General features: G+C 39.5%; 1 protein-coding gene across 7 annotated transcripts in view; it reads right to left on the bottom strand.

The window, feature by feature from the left end:
• LOC133660187 (protein cordon-bleu-like) overlaps positions 1 to 17,740 on the bottom strand; it is a 158,101-nt gene that overhangs the window by 43,451 nt on the left and 96,910 nt on the right. For all 7 annotated transcript variants that reach the window (XM_062063431.1, XM_062063432.1, XM_062063433.1 and 4 more), the window contains 4 exons: positions 17,390 to 17,434; positions 16,793 to 16,881; positions 16,583 to 16,654; positions 5,120 to 5,305 (listed from right to left, as the gene is read on the bottom strand). In XM_062063431.1, the coding sequence (XP_061919415.1) occupies positions 5,120 to 5,305; positions 16,583 to 16,654; positions 16,793 to 16,881; positions 17,390 to 17,434 (392 nt within the window). The remainder of the gene's footprint in view (positions 1 to 5,119; positions 5,306 to 16,582; positions 16,655 to 16,792; positions 16,882 to 17,389; positions 17,435 to 17,740) is intronic.

The raw sequence follows: 17,740 nt of genomic DNA, 5'->3' as shown, positions 1-17,740 counted from the left end.
TTCTGGTAGTGTGTCAGTATTTTACTTGTGGTGATTGGATCACTTTTGTTCTTACAGGTTGAGGGATTACGCTTTCTCTCTGGGAGAGATAATTTAAGTCAGAAGACCTGGTAACGTTGGATAAACATCACACAACTAATGCTGAAGCAGCTATTGCTTAAAAACTGTCCTGGTATAAGCCTTGTAACATTTAAATTCAATAAGTGTACTACTACGGTATGTATTACTGACTTTGATGGGGAAAATATGTTGGCATTAGATTGGGCAGAGTTTTGGAAGAAAATTTACAATGGGGTGTTAATTGATCGGAGTATGACCATCGATCCGATAGCAAACTGATATCAATAGCCACAAAAAAGCAGCATTTGTGGCAGGTCAGAGAAAGGGCTATTTGAACTTTTTAAAATGGAATTTACAGCCTCTGTATTAAGATTGTTTCACACAACTAACAGAGTGGTTCATGTTCACTCCTTTTCACTTACTTAAATAATGTAAATTGCTTGTGATTGTAAAAAAGGTATTTTCAATATTAATCTGGTGGTTCCACTGTATAATAGATAAGACACAAAGAAGCTAAACAAATAATGAGACTGATAAATGTTTATTTTACGGCTGATACAGGCAGAGGTGGGACCAAGTCATTGTTTTGCAAGTCACGAGTAAGTCTCAAGTCTTTGCCCTCAAGTCAAGTCCCGAGTCAAGACAGGCAAGTCCCGAGTCTAGTCCAAAGTCAAGACTGGAAAGTCTCAAGTCAAGTCCCAAGTCCTGCATTTTGAGTTTTGAGTCCTTTCAAGTCCTTTTAACCACAGACTAATATATTTACACAGATTGTGTATGCTTTTAAAATGCTGTATTTATTTATTAAAACAAGTGCATTTGAAATTGCAGGAAAACTTTATAATAGCACTATTAACCAGTCATTTTAAACATTTAACTCATCCCTTTACAGAATAAACACATTTGAAAAAACAAGTGCAACTGTACTTATTTGCACAAAAGTGTTAACATTGTATTTCCATGGCATATTGCATTGTAACTAGTTCCACAGCAGTTTCTATCCTGTTCTTACCTTATCTCATTGATCTCATCTCATACTGTATGTGTGCGTACACATGAAAAACATAACAAATACATGAACATAACAATGAACAGAGTTGTACTTTTTAGATGTCAGGGCCCTACGCAATATGTACACATATTCTTAATATAGTGTACATTTTAACTGACCTTTATTTGACTATGTTTGTCTTTTTGTAGGTGGCTAAAATATGCGGTGCTGCTGACCGCCGTCTAACGTTACGTTACTGTGTGTGATACATTGACTAATGTAATGCAACCCTGCTTAAAAAAAATCACTTGACAAAAAATATGAATAAGGTAGCGAACTGCAGTGGACGCAACAGATTGCCGTGTTTGCAATGACGTAATAACCATAGAGATCTTATAAGTAGACGCAGCATTGGCTGCTGTGACGCGAGCAATTTGGCCGCCATCTTGAAGTGGTGAGGAGGAGCCGGCGAGCAGCCTAAACTGACAGTTGACAGGTAGAAAACAAAGATGCCGGGCTGGTTTTCAGCGTTTTCCTGCTCAAATGAGCGGACTGTTGAAAATAGGAATCGGGGGATTACTTTTCACAAATAAGATTTAACATTAACATACTATTGGTTGTATTTTGTGAAAAGAATATTACCAAAGAGTTGAGAAGGAGCAAAAATCTTCAATATTTGTATGTGAAAGTCACAAAGAAATCTTCTGGGGGAGGATGACGCCCCCACAGTGGTTTGGTTTACAAACTTTCTGCCCCACCTGAAACAAAATTCACCAGCCGCCACTGATTATGATGCATTCTCATTTTAGGCAAAATATAAGACAATACTTTCTTAACAGTATAATTGTAACCAGGAATAAGTCTTCAAGTAACAATATTCAAATACTAAGATTGTTGGGTAAAACAGAATTTGGTTTTATTCTGAATCCAGTAAAACAGATTGGTGGTTTTAGCTGATATAAAGACTTTCAGGTGTTTATATATGTTTATGTTTAAGTATTTGGCAGACGCTTTTATTCAAATCGACATACACTACCGTTCAAAAGTTTGGGGTCACCCAAACAATTTTGTGGAATAGCCTTCATTTCTAAGAACAAGAATAGACTGTCAAGTTTCAGATGAAAGTTCTCTTTTTCTGGCCATTTTGAGCGTTTAATTGACCCCACAAATGTGATGCTCCAGAAACTCAATCTGCTCAAAGGAAGGTCAGTTTTGTAGCTTCTGTAACGAGCTAAACTGTTTTCAGATGTGTGAACATGATTGCACAAGGGTTTTCTAATCATCAATTAGCCTTCTGAGCCAATGAGCAAACACATTGTACCATTAGAACACTGGAGTGATAGTTGCTGGAAATGGGCCTCTATACACCTATGTAGATATTGCACCAAAAACCAGACATTTGCAGCTAGAATAGTCATTTACCACATTAGCAATGTATAGAGTGTATTTCTTTAAAGTTAAGACTAGTTTAAAGTTATCTTCATTGAAAAGTACAGTGCTTTTCCTTAAAAAATAAGGACATTTCAATGTGACCCCAAACTTTTGAACGGTAGTGTACATAAAAAATACATATATAACAATCACTGTAAACATTATCATTTGAGGGAAGAATGTAATACAAAATATCAATACAAAGTGTCAAGACAGAATAAACTCTCTTCTGCTGCAGCAACAGAGATACAGTCTACAGGTCCCTAAGCTATATAGATATCTAATGTATTCATACATTGTTTATATAGGATATACGCACGTATATATAACCTAATCATATTGTTTCTTGAATTTAAAAGTAGCTGACCGTTTTTTTCCCCCTTCTCTGGGATTATATTCCCAGTTTTGATCTCGGACGTCTGGTCACTTATAGCATATAAGAATATTCCATTACTGTTAAGCAAACTATGAATAATAAAACACGCCAAAACATGTGTCCTTTATCGTAGCTACACGTATGACAAAAAAGCCCGTGAAAATCAGTGGTATTCAGTGAGGTAAAATGAATTAAATGCGCTGACAGTTCATTGCTCCTGCCAAATGAATTGCACTGAGTGGAGCGGATCACCACTCCAAGATGGAGGCCCCGCGTCTCGTCAGCGCCAGTAGGCAGTAGCGGTCGATGCTGCATCTACTTATAAGATGACGTTAGCAGTGAGTTTACAACCTCACTGATTTAACTACACAGCAAATAAAAGTTACGTTACTTAGCCAATAAACGTTAGCTTACATTCAAAACATACCCTTCTTTGTGCATCTTCAAATGTCGAACAAAGTTGGAAGTTGTTGCGTCTCCGTCTGTAATATTCGAACTGAATGTTTTGCAATTGGCAATTTGATTTTTGTTGACCAAGTCGTAGTTTTTATACCCGTACGAAACCAACTTTGGCATCATTTTTTCTCACTGACGCAGTGTTTGACAATTCTTCTTCGTTGGTTTTCCTGCAATTTGATTGGATGAGTGCTGTGGGATGAAAACAACGTAGTCCTAATTTGATTGGCTATTGTACTGAGAGCACACAAGCTGACAAGAACAACACGCTGACAGACACAAGTACACAATGAAAGATACGGAGCGCTCCTGAATAACTTTTTAATCTTTGGGTTTTGGGGAAAGTAGCAAGTCATGTCAAGTCAAAAGGTTCAAGTCCAAGTGAAGTCACAAGTCATTGATGTTAAAGTCTAAGTCGAGTTGCAAGTCTCTTTACATTTTGTCAAGTCGAGTCTAAAGTCATCAAATTCATGACTCGAGTCCAAGTCATGTGACTCGAGTCCACACCTCTGGATACAGGTCACTCTGACTTAAGCTACTGAATCCAGACCAAAACATAAAACACAAGGCTGTGCCAGATACATACTATTACTAAGACCTGAATAATTTTATATACTTTAATTAGGACTATTTAGAATAGTAAGGACAGTGGCATTTACAGTGGCATTTTTTGACATTAGATGAAACAATTATCAACTACAAACAATTAATTATCAGCTAGAACAATTACCAACTAGAAAAGCACAATATTTGTTGTGTTAATCCGTCCATCCATCCATTTTCTACCACTTGTCCCTTTTGGGTTGCGGGGGGTGCTGGAGCCTATGCGGGGGGTGCTGGAGCCTCTCAACTGCATTATACATAATTTTTCCTAAGAGAGTTTTTTTCATGTTAAATGTTGACGATTCAATGTCTAATTCTTTCACAGGTGTACGATACACTGGCAGTTATTCAACAATATCCCAAAGCCAAACGAGACACAAAAACCCTTCATTTTTCAAAGGTTTGGAGTATTTTTTTTTACTTTACTCAAATCTCTCAAGCAACTTTAACCCTAAACCAAAATACCAAATGTGTTATGTTTGTTTTTTAAATTTTGACCCTTTGAAGAATTTTTGATCAAATTAGGTTGTGTTATGTCAGTCAGTATAATGTGTCGAACATCAGTCATTTTACTAATTTAAACCTGTGAAATGATCTCATCAAAAGGCCTTCAAAGGGATCAAAATTTAAAATCTGATGCGAAAAGACCAGATTTGAAGCACTTTGGAGCGTTAAGGATGGCAAAAAATATCCGATCTGTGTCACTTACGGGCAAACAAAATCTGATTTGATATGCTGTGTAAAAACGGCCTTATTCACTCTTTGCATCAGAGTGAACTCACTTTTCAGTCATCCACTCTCTCTCTTTCTTTCTGGGTGGAGGCGGGGCCCCTAGCATACACATAGAGGAGCTCAGACTTCTAATGTAAATCTCTATTAAGATAGTAGAAATGATCTGGATCACCCCCAAAATCTAATCAGTTGTTTCTTAACCCATTTCTGACTTTTCCTAAAAGTGTTATTAAAAATCCCCGCAAACTAACTAAAAAGGACCTAATCTCCTTTTGGTGGATTATACTTAAAACATTTTTTAAATTGTGTTGCCTCTGTCTCAAGCAACCAAAACCATCAAAGATATAAAGAACAACAAAAACCTCACCTATTTTGTGCAGTGTGAGTGTGTAACAGTCCCTTTGATACAAAATGTTGCAAAATAAAAGGGTCTATCCATTCATCTTTTCTTTTGTGTGTCACATGCTACTCACTTGACAAGCCTCCAAATTACTGTGTCCCATGGATGATGTCGGAACCCCTGGTGGTGGTGCTGGAGCCCTACGCTTCTTGGTGTCAGACTTGGGAGATGTCCCGAAGATGTTGATGACAGACTGAGACTGGGTCAATGTGCTGTAGTGATCCTCAATGCCTGGATGTCCTCTGCCTGTGGGGAGTCCCTAGGGGTACCATGAAGAGTTATATAGATAAGATGTCAGATTTTCAAATACCTATCTGAACACACAAAAACAAAAGGGAACTTCATCTTTTCTATCAAAAACAGCATATTGGGGTGAGGCGGATAATAATTAAAAACACATGCTAATAGAAAATTGACACATGGTGTATAGAAGTATGAATTGTTCACATTGGCCTTTTTAAAACACTGTTCTGCAATTGTTTCAGGTCCTCACAGCAATCTTGAAAGCATTAGCTGCAAAATGTAATGTTTGATTTTATGGTCCATTGCGATGTCAGCCACAAACGTTTGGTTCTGAACAGCTAAATGCAACAAAGAGTAGTTTTTTTTATTATCGGACTAAAGTGATCCTAAATGACACTCTATGGCTCAACATGGTACAGGGCCTTGATGTAACGGAGGAATCAAACCATGTCACCCAATGATCTGAATAAAAGTTTTTAATACTGTAGAAGATAAATCAAGGTAATAATAATAATGGATTAGATTTTATATCGCGCTTTTCTATTGTTAGATACTCAAAGTGCTCACAGAGAAGTGGGAACCCATCATTCATTCACACCTGGTGGTGGTAAGCTACATTTGTAGCCACAGCTGCCCTGGGGTAGACTGAAAACAACTGTGTATTCTGTAGTGTAAAAGCATACAAAAAATAAATAGAATTAACGCCACCCAAATGTGAGAACATCTTACTATATAGGGCGGCATGGGAAAGAACAGCACAAAAACAATCAAGGGCTGAGGCTGTGGTGCTTCCTTGAAGAATGTGCATTTTATATTTAAAACAGTTTAATTTACAATTGTGTTGCACTGCCCTGGCTTTAAAGATTGAGAAAAAAGAGGTATTGTTTAACTTGTGCCACATCCTCTCGTGCAGGAGTGTCAAACTCATTTTCATTGAGGGCCACATCAGTTATGGCCGCCTTTAGAGGGCTGCTTGTAACAGTGAATATATATCAATATGGATGTATGATCACCTCATGATATTACACACAATTGCCTACGTGATTGTTTTGTAATACAATATATATTAATAAAATATTTTTTGCACGATTAATCAAAGTTTAAAAGATATGCGATTTCATGCAATACATATATTTTGGGTGTCCAAATGCAAAAAATAAATACATTTAGTGAGAAAAATTCTAATTATATACTAACTAAAAAAAGTGGCAACTTAGATCAGGACCCCTGGCTTTGAGTTCGACACATGCTCTTATGTCATTTTGTACAAAAATGTTACATAAGCATCACATGGGAGTGAGGTGTGAAGTTGCTATAACCATAGTTGGTATAATTAAGACAAAAATATGTCAAAGCTCTTATTTTTGTTGACATGTTTCTTCTGAATCTGAAATTTACACAATATAAAAATCAGAAAGCGTAAATCACACATTGAGTGCTGACAGTCACATTGTAAATTATTTAAATAACAACAAAGTCCAGACAAAAGACATACATTATGAATGTTGTTCATTGTGCTGTTTGATTGAGACGGCAACAATTTTTTTTTTTTGTTGTCCTGTCCAGCTTCCCAGGCAAATCATATAGTTGCTGTAGATGCCCATATCGGCTGTTCAGCTTTACTTTACAAAAGAGAAGTGTAGTTTACTTCTCTTGTTGCCTTTTTTGTATTTGACTTTATTAAATGTATTTATATTATCATTTGGTGCAGCCGGGCCCGAGCAGGAGGGGATAGAAAGAGAAAAAAAGGAAGACAGAGAGGGAAATTGTGGGGAAAAAAGGGGGATAAGACAGAGAGACAAAAACAACAACAGCAAACACAACAATAACAACAGTAACAACAATAGAGCAACATCAGCAAATACGATATGTACAAATATGATGGTAAAAGTAATAGCAAAGAAGCAGTTAACGTAATAAATAATACAGAAATGACAATGAGCATTATTACTTTATAGCAATACAAATACCAATAGAAATATCGCTATTGATAATGAACAATACCAATAATTGACCTCTATTATCAACAATACAGTTGTTCAAATGTAACAATACATATACGTAATGATAACTAGAGATACAAAAGAATGCAGAAAAATGGAGGGGAAGAAAGAGAAGCCACCTATATTAACCTTGTAGATTGACAAAGCTTAACCTATTGTTACTATAACAGTTTGCCATGTGTTATCCAGTTTACCCTAAGGTAACAACGTTAATTTATGTTTGATGAAACGTGATTATGTGCATGAGTGTATGTATGTATATGTACCGGTACTTGTATATGTACAGTATGTGTATATGTATGTTTGTACAGTGAATGTATATGTACATGTATGTGTATATGTATGTTTGTACAGTGACTGTGCGTGTAAATGTACAAACTTTGAGTATGTAGGTATGTACTGTATTTGTGTATGTATGTGGGAGCGTAGGTACCTATGTATGTATGAATAACGGTGTGTATGTGAGTATATGCGTATGTGTATGTACAATATATTTGACTCCCAGTGTGTGTGGGAGCCAGAGTACGGCTCCAGCCACCCAGAGAGCCCAACCCACAAACAGCAGGTGTGGTGCCTAGGGAACCAGGGACCACCGGCCCCACGTAGCCAGGCCAGCCAGCGACAGGAACCCCAGAGCCCGGCCCACCGTGCCGCCCGGAGGAGACAAGGCACGGGAGAAGCAGGGGACAGCCAGCCCTCAAGCCAGCGAGAGACCACACCCCACACGGGCAGAAAGGCGGGACGCCCCGCCCGGGGGACCCAGAGACTCCCCGCAACCGGACGGGAAGACCGACCACCAGCAACCAGGACCCCACGAGCCCACCCCCTGGGAGCACGGCGCGGCCCGCCCCAGGACACCCCACCCAAGTCGGCCGCCGCAGGACCGCCCAGCACGGGCCCACGGGAACCACCCACCCCACCCGCAGGGACCCCAACGATGAGGATGGAACAACCAGCAACCGCCCTGTCGAATTCCCCCCCTGAGGGAGGGGAAAAAAAAAAACTATTTAAAAAAATAAATTAAATAAAAATAATAATAATAATAATTATATATTTAAAAAAATAATAATTAAAAGAAGATCACAGACATGTTGACACACAAGGTCACTACCCCAGCAGCTGGCCGACTTGCAGCACCTCGGAATACCTTGCAGCACCGAGCTACCACAATAGATGCGGGGACTAGACCCAGCAGGCCCCAACCAAGACGGGCACCCGGAAGGGATGGACGGTGGGACCCAGGAGCTCCAGACACGCAGCTCGGATGCAGTAGCCTGAGGCGTCGACCCCCACCTGACAAGCAGGCCCAGAGCGTACCCCCAGAAATATACACACACACACAGTATATATATATATATATATATATATATATATATATATATATATATATATATATATATATATATATATATATATATATATATATATATATATATATATATATATATACACATACATTCATACATACATATATACACATACATACATACATACATGTATGTATGTATGTGTATATATATATATATATATATACACATACATACATACATACATACACATACACATACATGTATGTATGTATGTATGTATGTGTATATATATATATATATATACACATACATACATACATACATACATACATATATATTATATATATATATATATATATATATATATATATATATATATATATATATATATATATATATATATATATATATATATATATATATTAGGGCTGCAACTAACGATTAATTTGATAATCGATTAATCTGTCGATTATTACTTCGATTAGTCGATTAATAATCGGATAAAAGACACAAACTACATTTCTATCCTTTCCAGCATTTTATTTAAAATAAAAACAGCATACTGGCACCATACATATTTTGATTATTGTTTCTCAGCTGTTTGTAAATGTTGCAGTTTATAAATAAAGATTTTTTTTTTTTTTATAAAAGCCTTTGCGCATGCGCATAACATAGATCCAACGAATCGATGACTAAATTAATCGGCAACTATTTTTATAATCGGTTTTAATCAATTTAATCGATTAGTTGTTGCAGCCCTAATATATATATATACATACACACACATGCATATATACATATACACACATGCATATACACACATGCATATATATATATATATATATATATATACACACACATGCATATACACACATGCATATATATATATATATATATATATATATATACACACACATCTATAAACACACACATACCTATACCCATACATGCACACACACACACACACCACACACACACACACACACACACACACACACACACACACACACACACACACACACATATATACAACAACAAATCCATACACAGGCCGGCGGGACAGCAATCAAGTCCTGGCACCCACTGCCCACTGAGAACCAGCCGATCTCCTCCAAGCCCCACAGGTCAGGCCGCCCACCCCTGTCACCCAGGGACAACTCCCGACAACCCCTCCCCAGACGACGGCATGACACCGGCCGTGAAGGGCGGCGCGGCAGGGCGCAAGGGCATATCAGGCCCACACCCGACAAGCCAACCAACACAACAATAAACGAATATGAAGCCGGCAAGCTCGTCAGCCCCGACAACCACCACGTGCATGCGCTGCCACCAGTCACAACATCAGCCACCCCCCTGCACCGGACCCAGCAGCCACGGGCGCCCACACCACAAACAAACGGCAGCAGAAACAGCAGCTGCAATGCCCCCAGACAGCCAGCACCACTCGATCAAATCAAAGCGATCGAAAAAACTGCGACCGGCAACCACACGCCAACAGGATCACGGAGACCAGCCAGCGCCAGCCCGCCCAAACGCTAACACCTCCCCCACCAAAAGACCCCACCACCCCAACCCAAACCCGCACAAACACACCACCGCCCAAACAACCGAGACACAAACTAGACAAGGGGGCCGCGCCACCACCGCATCAAGTCACCAACACAGACCCCACAGCGCAAGATCGGGCCACACGGGAACGGATCCCACCCAACAGGAAGCGAAACCCGCGCGACGCCACACACAAATAAATTATTACATTTTAAAAATAAAAAATAATGATAATAAAAAAAATAAAAAATAAAATTAAAAAAAAAATAAATAAAATAAAAAATAAAAAAATAAAAAATAAATGAATAAAAGCCTCACACCCTCAGCGAGGTCTCTGCCCGGGAATGGCAGGCCACCAGACCGCAATCCCCGCAACCCGCGCCGGCCGAGGAGGCAGTGAGGGGTGCACCGTACTCCCGAACCCCAACCCCCCATGCATGTGTACAAGGCCCTCAGAGTGTCTACTGTGTAGTTAAAATTAGGAGGTCAGCCGTTACAGCCGACCTCCAGTCCCTATTGATGTGTGTACTGTAGCGTGAGTGAGATATGTATGCTTGTGGGAACTAATAATGCAATTAAAATTGGGGGACATCAAGGTCATGGTGGGTCCCAACCAAGCCAAGCCCCCCAAATCCTAAGTGTCTAATATGCAGCTAAGATTGAGGGATGGACGAGCAGGGGACAAGACAGGAGGACTGGAGCCCCATAGGAGGCATCCTCATCCCCCCGCAGAACCATCCCCCAAAGTCTTATATGTGTGTGAGTGTGTGTGGTATAAGTAGGAGGAGTAACAAAAACAACAAATGTGGGGTATATGTCAAATGGAGTCTGTTGAAGCTAAAATAAAACGGGTGACATTGAAGCAACTTCCATTTGGACTGCTAAAAAACAAACAGTGTTCAAAGTACACTACAACATTCATATGAACTCTTTCTGACTTTTTCCCACCTGCTCTATGCTACTCTCTGGTAAACAATCTGTCAAGAGCAAAAGACGAAAACATAACTGTGCATAATGTGCCCCATCATTTGGGAGGATACACCCTAATGTTGGGATACATCTTCATTCAGCATGATCTCAAATATGGGATAGGCTGATTGGCAATGTGATGTGAGTATGAATGTTGTCTATCTGTGTTGGCCCTGCGATGAGGTGGCGACTTCCGCCAAAAAGCAGCTTGGATAGCTTCCCCCCATAACCCCGAGAGGGACAAGCGGTAGAAAATGGATGGATGTTCCCAATTTACTACGATGTACATTTTAAACCGTCTCTCTTACTATGGGCTGACTTGGTACACCATTTGCTAGTTAACACAAATACTGCAATTACATAGCAGCAACAAACTAAACCCAAGCACCAGAATGGATAAGAACGGCGAAAATGAACATGGCAATGGTCGTTGGCTAATGCAAGTATTTAGAATAACTACTAATGTATTACTTATGACAGTCAGGATAATCCCCACCTTACTGCATGAGGCTCTTTGAGATTTAAGACCACACACACACACACACACACACACACACACACACACACACACACACACACACACACACACACACACACACACACACACACACACACACACACACACACACACACACACACACACACACACACACACACACACACACACACACACACACACACACATGGTTAGGCTCCTAATGAACAATTAGAGATTAGAGGTTGGGCTTTTAGTGCTGATGTGGGGTAATATGATGCCTTCATGGTGATAAGCCTCTGTATGTGTGCTCAAAAATGAGTGTGTGGGGTTAGAAAATCCTTCCTCACAAAAACAGATGCTCATCTGCATTGAAGGCCACCTAAAATCTAGTATGACTAAGCACACAATCTGTTTTTTTGGTTTCACTAGTGTGATGCAATATGTAACAACAGTTAACTGGTATCATTCACATGTTAATGCAAACAAACATTGTAAAATGTATGCAAAGGGATTCAAAAAGAGCGACAGACATAAAAGGGCAATGTTAAAAATGGTAGCAGTGACAAAGACAAAGCGTAGGGAAAAAGAACAAAGGGGTAGAAACGAAGGAAGATGAATAGCGGTCTAAATCTTGGTGGGACAGCGAATGATTTAGACTGAGGCAGGCAGCTAATATAATCAAACGTCAAACAGATCTGAGTTTGGCCCCAGATGGGTACTGCTGATCAGAGGTTCATGGCTTCCTAATCTAATCAATGTGACTGGGTTGTGGAAAAGCACAGGTAGGGAGCGACTTAATGCATCTATCATCATAAACTCATGGGGCACTTATGTGGTTAAAAGGAGCTACAGCCATATTTTAACAATAAAATACTTCTTCCAAACTGTCATTAGACACTGGCACAAATGAAAACACTTAAAATTAAGAAAAGAAAGTCAGCTCTTACTAAAGATGGGTATTGGTGGTTATTTGCCGCCCTCTACAGGGCACTATGAAAATCCAGCATTTTATAAAGCTGTGCAATGTTTTTAGAATGTCATACAATAACTTTTTTAAACGTTTTACTTGCACGTCATTTATTAATGCTAAAGAGTTTTATTCTAAAGTACCACCCACAGGGTTTATTTCAAAGTCAAATTTGTCCATGAGCACACCAGTCGGAGTCTCCTCACTCATCTTTGCACACATGATCACTGAATGTTAATATAACAAACCACTCCTTTTATTAGGGGTAGCATTAACCATGCAGGGGTCAAAACAAATTGCATGATTAATTTGCGTATACCGGTATATATGATAAATGAGATAGTCTTTTGTGATTAATCATTAAACAATGAACAAATAAAAGCATGACCAAACGAATAAAAGCATGACTAAATGATAAGACACTACAGTATATTTGTTTCTTCATATCCTGTTTCAGCCTTATACATGTAAAAAACATACATATGTACAAACCCCATTTCCAGATGAGTTGGGAAATTGTGTTAGATGTAAATATAAACGGAATACAATGATTTGCAAATCCTTTTCAACCCATATTCAATTGAATGCACTACAAAGACAAGATATTTGATGTTCAAACTCATAAACTTTTTTTTTTTTTTTTGCAAATAATTAACTTAGAATTTCATGGCTGCAACACGTGCCAAAGTAGTTGGGAAAGGACATGTTCACCACTGTGTTACATGGCCTTTCCTTTTAACAACACTCAGTAAACGTTTGGGAACTGAGGAGACACATTTTTTAAAGGCCTACTAAAACCCACTACTACCGACCACGCAGTCTGATAGTTTATACATCAATGATGAAATCTTAACATTACAACACATGCCAATACGGCCGGGTTAACTTATAAAGTGCAATTTTAAATTTCCCGGGAAATATCCGGCTGAAAACGTCTCGGTATGATGACGTTTGCGCGTGACGTCACGGATTGAACGGAAGTATTGGGACACCATTGTGTCCCAATACAAACAGCGTCTGTTTTCATCGAAAAATTCCACAGTATTCTGGACATCTGTGTTGGTGAATCTTTTGCAATTTGTTTAATGAACAATGGAGACAGCAAAGAAGAAAGCTGTAGGTGGGATCGGTGTATTAGCGGCTGGCTACAGCAACACAACCAGGAGGACTTTGAGTTGGATAGCAGACGCGCTATCCGACGCTAGCCGCCAACCGCACCGATGATCGGGTGAAGTCCTTCGTCGCGCCGTCGATCGCTGGAACGCAGTTGAGCACGGGTCGTGATGAGCAGATGAGGGCTGGCGTAGGTGGAGAGCTAATGTTTTTAGCATAGCTCTGTCGAGGTCCCGTAGCTAAGTTAGCTTCAATGGCGTCGTTAGCAACAGCATTGCTAGGCTTCGCCAGGCTGGACAGCATTAACAGTGTGGTTACAGGTCCAGGGTTTGGTTCGGTGTCTCCTGATAGTAGAAGTAATAGTAGTATTGTTGATCTTCGGTCTATCCTTCCAGTCAGGGGCATGTTTCTTCTGTTTCTATCAGCAGTTAAGCACGATGCTATCACGTTAGCTCCGAAGCTAAGGTGCTTCACCGATGTATAGTTGTGGAGATAAAAGTCACTGTGAATGTCCATTTCGTGTTCTCGACTCTCATTTTCAAGAGGATATAGTATCCGAGGTGGTTTGAAATACAAATCCGTGATCCACAATAGAAAAAGGAGAAAGTGTGGAATCCAATGAGCCCTTGTACCTAAGTTACGGTCAGAGCGAAAAAAGATACACCCTGGCGTCCTGCACTGCACTCTCACTTTCCTCATCCACAAATCTTTCATCCTCGCTCAAATTAATGTGGTAATCGTCGCTTTCTCGGTCCGAATCGCTCTTGCTGCTGGTGTAAACAATGTGCTCTTCAAGAAGCTCTTCAACCTGTGACGTCACGCTACTTCCGGTACAGGCAAGGCTTTTTTATCAGCGACCAAAAGTTGCGAACTTTATCATCGATGTTCTCTACTAAATCCTTTCAGCAAAAATATGGCAATATCGCGAAATGATCAAGTATGACACATAGAATGGACCTGCTATCCCCGTTTGAATAAGAACATTTCATTTCAGTAGGCCTTTAAGTTTCTCAGGTGGAATTCTTTCCCTTTCTTGCTTGATGTACATCTTAAGTTGTTCAACAGTCTGGGGGTCTCCGTTGTGGTATTTTAGGCTTCATAATGCGCCACACATTTTCAATGGGAGACAGGTCTGGACTACAGGCAGGCCAGTCTAGTACCCGCACTCTTTTACTATGAAGCCACGTTGATGTAACACATGGCTTGGCATTGTCTTGCTGAAATAAGCAGGGGCGTCCATGGTAACGTTGCTTGGATGGCAACATATGTTGCTCCAAAACCTGTATGTACCTTTCAGCATTAATGGCGCCTTCACAGATGTGTAAGTTACCCATGTCTTGGGCACTAATACACCCCCATACCATCACAGATGCTGGCTTTTCAACTTTGCGCCTATAACAATCCGGATGGTTCTTTTCCTCTTTGGTCCGGAGGACACGACGTCCAGTTTCCAAAAACAATTTGAAATGTGGACTCGTCAGACCACAGAACACTTTTCCACTTTGTATCAGTCCATCTTAGATGAGCTCCGGCCCAGCGAAGCCGACGTCGTTTCTGGGTGTTGTTGATAAACGGTTTTCGCCTTGTATCGGAGAGTTTTAACTTGCACTTACAGATGTAGCGACCAACTGTAGTTACTGACAGTGGGTTTCTGAAGTGTTCCTGAGCCCATGTGGTGATATCCTTTACACACTGATGTCGCTTGTTGATGCAGTACAGCCTGAGGGATCGAAGGTCACGGGCTTAGCTGCTTACATGCAGTGATTTCTCCAGATTCTCTGAACCCTTTGATGATATTACGGACCGTAGATGGTGAAATCCCTAAATTCCTTGCAATAGCTTGTTGCGAAAGGTTTTTCTTAAACTGTTCAACAATTTGCTCATGCATTTGTTGAAAAAGTGGTGACCCTCGCTCCATCCTTGTTTGTGAATGACTGAGCATTTTATGGAATCTACTTTTATACCCAATCATGGCACCCACCTGTTCCCAATTTGCCTGTTCACCTGTGGGATGTTCCAAATAAGTGTTTGATGAGCATTCCTCAACTTTATCAGAATTTATTGACACCTTTCCCAACTTCTTTGTCACATGTTGCTGGCATCAAATCCTAAAGTTAATGATTATTTGCAAAAAAAAAAAAGTTTATCAGTTTGAACATCAAATATGTTGTCTTTGTAGCATATTCAACTGAATATGGGTTGAAATTGATTTGCAAATCATTGTATTCCATTTATATTTACATGTAACACAATTTCCCAACTCATATGGAAACGGGTTTTGTATTACTTCTTAATCTGGTTATTTAGACATGTTTTCTCAGTCACCAGTCAATTACAGCATATAAATTGATTGGCAACACTAAATTGGCCCTAGTGTGTGAATGTGAGTGTGAATGTTGTCACAAGCGGTAGAAAATGGATGGATGGATGGATGAACAATCATTTACACTCACATTCACAACTATCGGCAATTAATGTACTCACACTGGGCCTTAAGTGTGTAAAACTTCACATTGAGTGTTTATTTTGGGATTTTGCAGGTGTCTGACAAGTACAGCTTTACAGTAAATGAGAGAGACAATCCTAACAAACATACTTCAAGTATTTACAGATCCATGATATTGTTGCCCTCGCTTTTTACAAGCATCTTCAGCATTAATCACCTACATTGCACGATGTGTATCAGCTATGGTATTAAAAAGGTACTGATCCCTAGTAAAATCTACATATCTTTACTAATCCTGAGGGACCCCGACTTAAACAAGTTGAAAAACTTATTCGGGTGTTACCATTTAGTGGTCAATTGTACGGAATATGTACTTCACTGTGCAACCTACTAATAAAAGTCTCAATCAATCAATCAATTCCCTTAATGTGTTTCATGATGTGTGGTAGTAATACTTACATTGAAGCTTTGGCCTGCATTAAGTGTAACTTTATCATTGGGGTCATCCATGCCAAAAGAGGTTGTCTCTGTCTGCAAAAAGAAAGGCAAAGCTCACATGCAACATCCACATGCTAAGCCATGCATTATTTGTCCCAAGTTACACAAGGAGGAAGTATGGATGCATGCACCACTCCAAGTTGATCTATGAATTACCAAATTAATTCTCACCTTGGACTTTCTCCTGCCAAGCTGGAATAAACCAAAAAGACCTTTTTTAGTCCCTGTGTCTAAACTGGCGGTGCTGGAGCAGATGGAGTCTGGCAAAACAAGACAAAACCACATAAGAAAACAGTAACACTGAAGCAACTGAACTGACACAAGAATAACCCTGGGAAACCTCTGGGTGGGGAATTCAGTGCCACTGAAGGGTTAGACTCTACACACACAAATGTGTATTTAAAATATTAGTGTTGAACATAAATGTTGAGGGGTCTATTACTGTATTACTAATTCAACTGGGCTGACTATGAAACTAATTATGGGCTTGCTGATACATTGCAATGTTTATTCAGCAGAGGGCGATACAGGTCCAATTGTTTCTAAGCAAAATCTATGTAAACTAATAAAAAGCTTCACTACAATTAATGGTTTTGGACATGCAGGCTAGGATGGATTACAATAGAATACCAAAAGGTTAACAGGGAATAATAGGTAAGCCTCACTGAAAATTAGCACCCAAGAAAAAAAAGCAGGGTTATAGAGCAAGGAGCATTTTGTTAGTTATAAGAGCCAACATTAAGGTTGTAACCAGGACATGACTAATACCTGAGTAGTTTAGAGCAGGAATGGAAGCCAGTTTAGACTGCAGAACTGGAAAAAATGACAAGGTTTAAAAATCAAAAATCCATCAAAAACATGACCCCATTGCCCGTGGCTACTAATTTAACATTTGTTTTTTTAGGTTCTCTTGAGATAAGATAAGAATCTTTACTGTCCTTGTATGCGCATACAGGGTACAGCAGTTCAACAACATTTGGGAACAGTTTCTCCCCTATAATAAATAGGTAAATGGAAAGATAAATATAAAATGTAAATATAGAAAAAAATGTAGTAGACAAATATAATAACTGGAATCCTATACACAAATTACACAGAAAGACAATGGCAGCAGGAGGA

This window comes from Entelurus aequoreus, linkage group LG11 (genome assembly GCF_033978785.1).
Source record: "Entelurus aequoreus isolate RoL-2023_Sb linkage group LG11, RoL_Eaeq_v1.1, whole genome shotgun sequence".
NCBI lineage: Eukaryota > Metazoa > Chordata > Actinopteri > Syngnathiformes > Syngnathidae > Entelurus > Entelurus aequoreus.
The sequence above is the reverse complement of the archived record's forward strand: the minus strand, read 5'-3'. Positions and strand labels throughout refer to the sequence as shown.